We start from the raw sequence: 10,334 nt of genomic DNA on the forward strand, positions 1-10,334 counted from the left end.
CGTAGGGCTAGATATCTATGCAGTCTATCACAAAGGTAAGTCCCTCCTCAGTTTACCAGAATCTATGTAGTATGTTCTAAGAGATTCTATCTAACTAAGTGTTAGAGCTCTATACGACTCTTGCTTCTTATTGTTTACCCGTTCGATACGGGAACCTGGTGGCCTGTGTACTAAGTCTATGGGGGTTTCAGAATTCAGTATCGAACAGGTTAAAAGATTCTAGGGTCTACTACTAGTAACTAGCAGATACATATGGGTAACTACTAGCACTATACTAGTGTCTCCATCTAACTCTGCTTTGTCCTGCAGACAACTGTACGAAGACAGAACTTGACGCATGCCAGCCAGGAGCGCATGATGGTGCAGGCACGGCACAAGGAGGATGTTCGGGAAGACCACCTCAAGCGGCTGTCCAAGGAGAAGGTTCTGGAGGCTAACATGGCCAGTGAGGAGCGGGTGGAGAACAAGCGCTTCATTCGCCGCCTCCAACAAGAGGAGCAGGAGAGGGTCATGGCTGAGTCCATCACCAAGGTACAGAGACAGGCTTGAAATGATTATAAGCAAAAGTTCACCAGCCTCACTGAACACAACTCAGGAGTGATACAGACTGCTGGTAGTTCCTGCAAACTGGGCAGAGTTACAGCTTCACAGTTTTTTGCAGCTAAATTTCCATAAATTGCACTGTATGTGATGCTTTGCCAGACACTTGGCAGTGAAGAAGGGTATATGATAGTTAATACATCAAATTAATCAGAGGCAATTGAGTCACTGCAGATATGAACTTGCCAAGTAGACATACATTCAAGTGTGGTTACAAGTTTGCTTGTTTAGAATAAATTTCATCAAATAAAGTTGTTTAATTTCATAGAAGGACTGGTTTGCTTTTAAAAGTAACAATGTGGATATAAGCAGTCTGATAAAAAGAGTAATGTTTTCTTTAAGGCAATTAGTTGTAAAAGACTCACGGAGGTGGAGATATAATGTATTTTACTATCATATGTGTAGAGATGTCAAAATTCAATCATGTACAGATGAACAATTTCAAAAATTGATTGTGTTGGATATTTGTGTATTCATTTAGAAATACATTTCTTTTTGTTTGTTTTTACCAGTGATCGTTGAAAGTGATACATGTCTTGTACGTAGGAAGTGCCTTGTTAAGTATGACGAAAACAGTACCAAAACCCTGCTTCAAGTTGCTTTACTATATTAAATTGCTGTTGAATTACCCAGGCTCAGCAAGAGAGAATCCAGAAGGAGCAGCAGATGGAGCAGGAGGAGCGCATGGCCAATCAACTGCAGCAGCTCAAGCTGGCCACGCTGAGGGACGAAAAAGTCAGACAGCAGATCCGCGAAAACAGCTTGGAGCTGCGCGAGCTGGAGGCCCAACTGCGTGCGGCCTACATGAGCAGGGAACGGGCAGCACAGATAGCCGAGAAAGAGGCCAGCAAGTACGAGAAAACGGTGAGTAGTTCTCTGACTTTCCATAATCCTCTTTCACCATTATTTTGTCATTTCCTCCTTCCTTTCCGCTCCTGTCTTTATTCACTTTCATTCAGCCTGTCGTAAAGGTTGCTTTTCATATATTATACTGATTCCATTTTATTACCCACAGTGCATCTGATTACTTCATTTTTCATTGATGCACTTTGTGCCATGTGCAGTTTGCATATCATACTGTTATAAAGTGATAAAATGTTATACCTCACTGTACTGGACTTTAAATTTGTCTTTCTATGACAATTATGTTATTATGAGGCCTTAGATTTTCTTTTTTCACCTCAGTACATGCTTCATGAATAGGTATAAAGAGAGGTATACTTAGAAATAGCAGAAGGAGTTCTTGATTTGAATTGTTAGAATCTTCATGAGGTAATTTTTGTAACTTTAAATCAATCAGGACATTTATGCAGAAGGTTCTTGTGCCCTATAACGCGAGGTCCCACTACAGAGATTAATGTGATTACCTGTGGTTACCTGTGGTTTATCGTACTTGCTTCATCAGGCCCGTGATGCAGAGATTGCACGCCGCATGAAGGATGAGTCAGCCAGGGCCGAGATGGAGGAGCAGCGAAAGCTGAAGGAGCGCTACCAGGAGAGTGTGCGATACCAACAGGAGCTTGAGAAGCAGCTGGAAGAACAGGAGAGGCGCAAGCTGGAGGACTACGAAGAGTTCCTCAAGGAGAAGCTCATGATCGACGAGATTGTGCGCAAGATCCACGAGGAAGATGAGAGGTGAGGAGTATGGAAGATCTTTTCTCTCTGAATGATTCAATTTTGTGTGTCTTTTTTTCCTAGATAGAATAGTGATTTGATTTGCGTTTTTGTTTTTATGTAGGGCTTGTGAAATTATTGTGACTCTGGCTGTTGATCTGTAAAAGATATAGATATGACACCCTCCAGAGTTACATGTATGTCTGTGTTCACAAATATAAAGCTTCCATTAAAAGCAATGATATTCATTTTGAATTGTGTAGTTTTATGAAAAAGGGTCATGCACATGCAATTATTATTATTTTTCAAGTGGAATTATACTACATATGCAAGATCCGAACCCTCTTTGATATGCCTGAATGCAGTTTCTATTGTAATTGTATTTGTGATTCCGTTACTATTTAGATGAAAACTTAACAAAAACTTACCTTTTACAGCAAAAGTTGATCATCCCAGAGTTACCTGCCTTTTATGTTGTGTTACATAATGAAGATTGATGTACATTCATTCCCATACGACAGAGAGAGGGAGATTTACCTGGAGAAGCAGCAGGCCACCAAGCGCTACATCAAGGAGGACTCCCAGGCCCGCCAGAAGTGGAAGGACTTGGAGCGACAGAAGATGGAGGAGGAGAACATGAGAATTCTGCAGTTTGCCAGCATGCAGCAGCAGCGGGAGGAGGAGCGCATGGAAAACAGACGAGTGCAGGAGGAAGCCAAGGCCAAAGTCCAGGAGAATGTAAGTGATAGTTGCCCATTTCTTCTTTTTTTCTGACAGGGTTTTACTCCCGACTTCAACTACCCAGCTTATTTTAGTCTTTGAAATGTATGTTGTGAATTTCTACATGTTTTCTTCTTTCTTTTGACATGGTTTAATTCCTGACTAAAATAACCAGTGTAGTTGAACTTTATTGGTAGTATGAATTATAATAATGTAGAATTGTGTGAAGCAAAAGTAATGTTCAGTTTCGGTAATTATAATCTATCTAATCTATATCTGAGCAAAGTGAATGCAAAATGAATTAATTCATTGTCTCAGCATTATTATTCTAGAAGTAACTGTACAGTTTACTCCAACGTTGCAGCTTGGAAACTGAATTCATTTGAAATTCACCAACTTTGTTTACAATGTACTGCTTGTGAACGTACAGTATACTGATGAAGCTGTTATTTTCATGTGCAGATGTTTTTACAAATTAGGAGGTCTAGGACATTTTTACGAGATTTTGTTTTCCCAGATTGACACTGAGGCTATCGTTACCCTAGCGCATAGCAGCATTTTTTTATTTTTACAAAATTCATGAAAATTATAATGTCGCGAAAATAACAGCATATACAGTAATTGATATGATTTATGCAATACTGACTTGTGTTATGGTAAGCATTAATTTTGAGTGTCATTGCAATCTTGTTCACTGTGCAGCTGAGCGAGGAGATTGCCAGGAAGCGTGCCATGGAGGAGGAGATGGAGCGTGTCAGGCAGGAGCTCTACCTGGAGGAGCAGGAGGAGACCCAGCGCCAGCGGGAGATGGCCGAGATCGAGCGCCAGATCCGCCAGCGCCTGGAGCTCCAAAAGACCTACTCGGAGCAGCTCAGGCTGAAGGAGATGAGGAGGCAGGCCGAACTGGCAGAGGAGGAGGAGTTCAAGAGACAGGTGGGTGTGGCCATCTTCTGTCAGTCGTCATGGCTTATTTTGATAAGCCCCTCCCCCCAACTTAAGATTAATGTAATTTGTCAATACTATGAATCTACTTGACATTGCACGGAATTATTTTATATGTTGCCATTGTAAAGTATGATATTTTCATGTGTAGGCAACCTCATACAAGCAGAAGATGCTTTCAAGGCTGCCTGGCTCTCATTGTAAAAACCACTATTATATGTTTTTGTGTTTTATTTTGCCGAAGAAATGGCCTAAATTGGCCTCAATCAATCAATCAATCAATTAATCAATCAATCAATCAATCAATCAATTTATGAGGATTATATTTTGAAGTTATCTAATATGCATAGTCAAGTTTTAATGTGGAAAAATGTTCATCTGTGGGACTTTATTCACTTGTACAGGGTTGCATCAAACTGACATAGGATATTTATAAACAATATTCAGACAAGTGAGTGATGTAATCTGAGCTTACTATGGATGATTAATTGTGAATTGGGTGGTTAATTTATACTGAGTTTATAAACCAATGTACCAATGTGCCAGTGTGTCATTGGAAGATATGGGAATATATGTCTTCTGTTTGATAGATATGATCATCAAGAATGAGATGAAGTACGGGAAGAAAGGATCACTACCAATCCTCTGAAAGTGGCTAGGCTGCCAAATGGTTGTGTCTTCAGTGTGCCACTCTGCCTATGTTTACGACTTGTCACTAATCTCTCTGTCTGTATCTTTTTTTGAATCAGATGCTGGCCAAATTCGAAGAGGATGACCGCATCGAGCAGATGAATGCCCAGCGCCGTCGCATGAAGCAGCTGGAGCACAAGCGCAAAGTGGAGGAGCTCCTCCAGGCCCGCCGGGCCCAGTTTGCAGCAGACAAGGAGCGTGAGAGGGCGGAGCGGGAGGAGGCGGAGAACCTGGAGCGCCTCCGCATGCAGATCATCGAGGAAGAGAGGCAGAGGCTGCTGAAGGAACACGCCTCCAAGCTCCTGGGATACCTACCCAAGGTGAGCAGCAACATTTTGGGCTTTGGGGTCACCGTTCGCTTAAAGGAGACCTCCAGATGATTTTTCAGACTTTTACATTTTGAACAATTATGAATTAGTTACACTGAGTACAGAGTTTCAGAATTCTTAGTGATTAGGATGAGGAATAAGAAAGAATGTTTTCAAAATTTATAACAAATTGCAATGAACAAGGACGATGACTTGGCAACCTCACCATAAGAATGCATGAGTTGGGGCTCAAGGAAGTAAAACAAAAGACGAAGGCATGCACAGATTCTACACAGGTGAAATTGTTAAGCAAGTGGTATTGTAATTGAATTACACTGCTGCATTTCTGAATATGTGAGGTTCCTATGTCATCAACACTGTTCTCTGCTCAAGGACCACAATAAATTCCACAAATCTATACATAGAACTGTCCACGTATGTACTCCATGATGTGAAATTTTGGAAATCGTCTGGAATGCCTCTTTAACCCCTTGTGCCATAGAGTTTATGAACTGGTGTTTATCATATCAAAAGCATGCATGAAGTGTCGACTTTGAGAATGTCTTATTCTTAGTGCCACTAAAAAGTGTGGCTCTTTGTTTGAGGATGTGCAGGGAATGGGTTGTCCCTGCACATTACAACTAAAGAAGGAGGCAGTCACGACACAGGGCTAAATGGTTTGCGTTATTACGAAGAGATGAAAATTCGGTTGAGAAACCTGTATTTATTTTTTGCATTATCTATTGAACAATATCAAACTATAGATTTACTTTAACATGGACTTTATTGGTCCTATGCTGATCTCCAATATTTTGAAGAGGCTATTGTTTGATATACAAGCTGTCAATATTATCTTGTCATCAGTTCCTAAATGGGCTTAATGTAAGGAGATTTAATGTATGTGGCTTCTAACTCTTATTCTCATGAATAGTTGCATGGAAAGTTCATAGGTGTCATGATGTATACAGAAGTTGATGTGAGATGGGTATTGAAGCTTTCTGAAAGAGACAATTATTGGGACAAATTGCATAACGTGCAAAAAAGTGAGGAAAAGTTTGTTGTCAGCTTCAGAGTAGTTTCTATGTTTGGAGAGAACCATGTGTATTTCTGTTGAATGTGAGACAAATAACTGACAGCTGTACATAGGAAAGGAGTCTTGCTCTGCTAAGTATTGCATCTATTTTGGTTGTTTTGTCTTTTGCTTTATCAATCCCTCAAAAAGCTGTGGTAAATTTGTGTATTGTATCATATCCCCAGCAGTTATCATAGAGCTATTCTTCTGGGTTTGTTTATTTGTTTGTGATTGTGTATTTTGTCTGTGTCTCCATAGATTAGCATAATTTCTTTTGCAGAATGTGCTTAGGTTACATTTTGCCCAAACTGTGGTCACCACCTAGTCTTTAGGATTGCTTAGTAAAGCATTGCTTGTCCTGTTTCTTTGGTGTTGTTGTTGTTTTGGTTGTTGTTGTTGTTGTTGTCGTTGTCATTGTTGTTATTTGAATAAGATGTATACCATTTAATCCTTGTCATCTCTTACATCTATTTCTTTGCTCCCGCTCATAGGGTGTGATCAGAGACGAGCACGACCTTGAGCTCTTTGATGACGACTTCAAGAGGAGATACAGCGCCAGGCAACGAGATGTGTTTGCCGATGATGGCTGGGAATAGGGATCACCGCTTTGTTTACACCGGGAGAAAACATCCCACTTCTAAAAGCACTAGATATTTTCTGCAGCAGCAGAAATTAGACTCTTGAAGGCCCAACTCATCCAGCTTCTTGATGACATGAACTGAAGAAAAATCTATCACAAGGGTCAGATGTTTGGACACTGGTATCATCAGAGTGAAATGCAAACTGTATGGGACTTTTTGCTGTGAGTTGTTTCTCATGAATCTTGAGAAACATTTTGTTGACAGCAGTCATTCATAAATCATTCCTCGGAGAAGTCATACAAGATTTCTTTCAGTGCAAATGTTTTGTATTGCTGTCTTATAAAAATTACTCGACTTGATTGCACTCTAAGGATTGTAAAAGCACACGGCAAGAAAAAAAAATATAACTAATGTTTGATCTAGCTGAGAAATCACCTTGAGAAACAGGCTTACCAAAGGAGGTAAAATATTACAAAAGGCCAAAACAAATGAATGTACTCTTCTCTGTAAGATCAGTTTCTTGTCAGCTTCATTTGAGTGAGAAAATGTGCCCAAGATTAGTCAATATTAGGTCATGAGAAAATTATGCTTTTGTATGTATATTATTATTCAACAACAAAGAAATGAATTTAGTAGCTGAGATGTACTCACATGTGAATATCTGAGTGCATTTTGACCTGCACATAAAAATAATTTGCTTACTTAACATTGTGTTTGTATATTTTATCAATTCAGTGGCGTATTCATGTTTTTATGTATTAGAATTGATGTTTTACATGTGAATCTGAAGGCAAAAGAAGGGCATTGGAATGACCAGACCAATGTGTCAGATATTTTGATCTTATTCTTGAGTGGGTGTTACAGTGTGAGATGTAGAAATGTATGTTTTTCATGATTTTTTGTGTTTCTGTGCACCCTCAGAATATGGTTGTGACCCTACAACACAAAAGTAACAGAAGTTGCCAGATAGATTTTTTTGGTTAACATCGAACCTTTCAAAACAATATCCACATCCCCAAGTCTTCTATACGGTGTGGCGAGCAAACGCAGGGCTTAGAACAACACAACTACCACTGTAAAGACACTATCAAATTAAACCAACACTTGTCATTGATATTAATAATGTAGACAGTACAGATGGCAAGTTTATCATGTATTTTGATGTGATGGTGACATGAGATGCAGGAAAAATGAATAAGTCAGCCACACCCTGTGAGTATAATGTGAATTATGGTGATTGGTTACTTCCACGAAGTACAGATCTATATGAAGATAAATGTCGTGTGCGTTTGTCATGGCATGCATTATATTGTATAATAGTTGATTTATGTATATTAATAAAGAATTTGTTGGAACAGCCTAATGTAAAAGAGTTGGTCTCATTGTGTCATCATAATATTGAATGCTTCATAAAAGCCTTGCTGGACTATGGATAGATAGATAGATAGATAGATAGATAGATAGATAGATAGATAGATACATAGATGCATACATACATACATACATACATGCATACATAGAGAGAGAGTATATTATTATGAGGTAAAATTGCAGACAAGCATTGGGAGGAAATTTCCGTATCCTTTTCTTCTAAAGTTACATACTGTAATACATTCAAGCTCACCGTAGTCAAATCCAAAAGGACCAGCCAGAATTTTTTTTTTTGAATTTATGCAAATTTTGACTCGATTAACTGAATAAGCAGATAATTTGTTACCATTAGACTATAATTTTTCATTGACCTAGGCGATTTTTTGACTTGTGTGATCTTGACAATACAAAGAAAACTTAGGTGAACATTTTAATTCCTGCCAGGCATTCTTTGGATTACAAAATGATTAAAACAACAAGAAGCAGTCTCCATCCGGTAGATAGTACAATTAATTTGCAAGTCTTGCATGTTCTCCAAATGATACAGACACCCAGAACTTTGTACATGTACAATGTCCACGGTTCCATGACAACGTGCTCCTGCGACAATAGCTCTCATGAAATACAGTATCTGCACGCTAAGCCAAACGTAAATTCTACCCACGAACATAACCCCAATCCTAATCCTCACATTAGACTAAACCTAAAACCCTATCATAACCCTTACCCTAAGTCCTTGGAGAAAAAGAGACCGGAGCATTTCTCGCAGGGGCAACCTCTTGGGTGTAAATCCACGCTGATATGATGTCAAAGTAGCTTAACGCCCTCTACGTTGATTGTTGTCTCATGTTTGCTGCGACATGCAGTACATACACATTGTACTACTGTACCAAGGAGGTGCTCGCCCAGGACCTCATTGGTATTACTATTGTAGTACATGTACATGTAGTCTGTTTTTTTTTTCAAAGTTTCCATATCCCATCATGACTAGTGATTTCTCCGCCAAGTACAATCTTTCTATATTAGTTTCAATGCATTTGTTGATTGATCTTTTTTTGTGTGTGTCGATGCCTTGTTTTAAGATATTGAACTGTTAGATCGTTTTCTTTGTAACTCTCAGTTTCTTACATCACTATAGATTCATTAAAAAAAAATACTGTAGTTATGAGATTGTTCGTCGAAGAGCACTGAGGTGGGCCTGACAAAAACAAACATAGTTTCATCCATCCTGTTTATAGTTCGTCATGATAAAGATATCAAAAACTTGAGGCATTCCAAATTTGGGGAAAATCATTATGACGTATCTGGATTGGAAAAGAAATGTTTTGTGATAGGATGTACACATAGGCCTACAACTTCGCCTCAACCTCTTTAACCATTTTAATTACTATTCATACAAGAATTTTGAGTGCCAAGTACATCTCTAGACCTCAGAAGTATTTTAGAGATCATTTTCAAGTTTTCTACCCCCCCCCCCCCCGGCTTCCCCCCCCCCCCCCCATATACACACACGCACGTGCCACACCCACGCGGGCACTAATTTTGTTTATGTATTTATATGTTTCTGTAGAACGACATGCATTCTCTCTCTCTCTCTTGTATGGAGTAATGAGCGTATTTTGGCTGTTGATATTTTTTCTTTTGGGAGGGGGGATGGGGTGGTGTTGCGGGTTGGAGGTGGGGCACTGCCAAATCTTTTTGGATGACGTCAATGGCGCGTCGATGCCTCTTTTTTAATAACATAAGTCTTGTATCTCATAGTTCTCCATGGGAAGTTCTCCAGACAAACATGTACCTCAGTACATCGCATGTTCCCTGTATAATAATTACAATCTTTTTTCCAACGACAGTTTTGTGTAATCCAGTCATCTGATGTCACCCCACTCTTAAAGGCTAACACATTGCATGCTTGCGACTGAACAATTTGCAAATATACGGCTAGTTATTACAGTTCAGATTTATGATCGGCAAAACCCATAGAAATTGCAGTCCTTTAAATGTTACTGCTGTTTAAATTCAAAGGCAGATCTCATAAGTTTTCATTCTGCCTTTCAGTCACAACGCAGAGGACACAAACCGCACGAGGTTACTAAAAAACAGCCAGTAATAACTACACACAAAATCAATATTATGCGGAAAGATCATGTTTGACATAATCTTTATCATACCCTTCGATAGAATGTGAAACAACAATATACTGATTGAAGGATCATTGTTGGTCGAGAAGATTTCAGTGGTGCCAAGATGTCATCAAGGTAAAAGCGTGTTTCCCCCTAAAATAATGAGTGCTATATAAAGTAACAATTGTCTATATTGTACGGGTGATGCTTGTTATATACCGAAGGTTCGTTAATCCAAAATGAAAAAAAAGTACGTCCTATAAAACAAACCTAAGTAATAATGAAGTTTTTTCTTTTCTTTTCTTTCTTTTTAAAA

General features: G+C 39.1%; 1 protein-coding gene across 1 annotated transcript; it reads left to right on the top strand.

The window, feature by feature from the left end:
* Positions 1-326: 326 nt before the first annotated feature.
* On the top strand, positions 327-6,542 carry LOC139725740 (meiosis-specific nuclear structural protein 1-like). The gene is made up of 7 exons (XM_071636823.1): positions 327-531; positions 1,234-1,464; positions 2,006-2,235; positions 2,736-2,952; positions 3,637-3,867; positions 4,626-4,886; positions 6,438-6,542. Exons 1-7 carry the CDS (start codon positions 355-357, stop codon positions 6,540-6,542), a joined length of 1,452 nt encoding a protein of 483 aa, XP_071492924.1. The 5' UTR covers positions 327-354.
* Positions 6,543-10,334: the final 3,792 nt, after the last annotated feature.

This window comes from Diadema antillarum, unplaced genomic scaffold (genome assembly GCF_040938485.1).
Source record: "Diadema antillarum isolate AM-2024a unplaced genomic scaffold, OU_Dant_1.0 seq00000059_RagTag, whole genome shotgun sequence".
Lineage (NCBI taxonomy): Eukaryota > Metazoa > Echinodermata > Echinoidea > Diadematoida > Diadematidae > Diadema > Diadema antillarum.

Bases quoted from the DNA above. Each gene is read 5' to 3' on its own strand.
- LOC139725740 (XM_071636823.1), top strand. From the start codon at position 355: ATGATGGTGCAGGCACGGCACAAGGAGGATGTTCGGGAAGACCACCTC. The intron at 1,465-2,005 runs GTGAGTAGTTCT...TTGCTTCATCAG, and splicing joins CCAGCAAGTACGAGAAAACG to GCCCGTGATGCAGAGATTGC. The intron at 3,868-4,625 runs GTGGGTGTGGCC...TTTTTGAATCAG, and splicing joins AGGAGGAGTTCAAGAGACAG to ATGCTGGCCAAATTCGAAGA.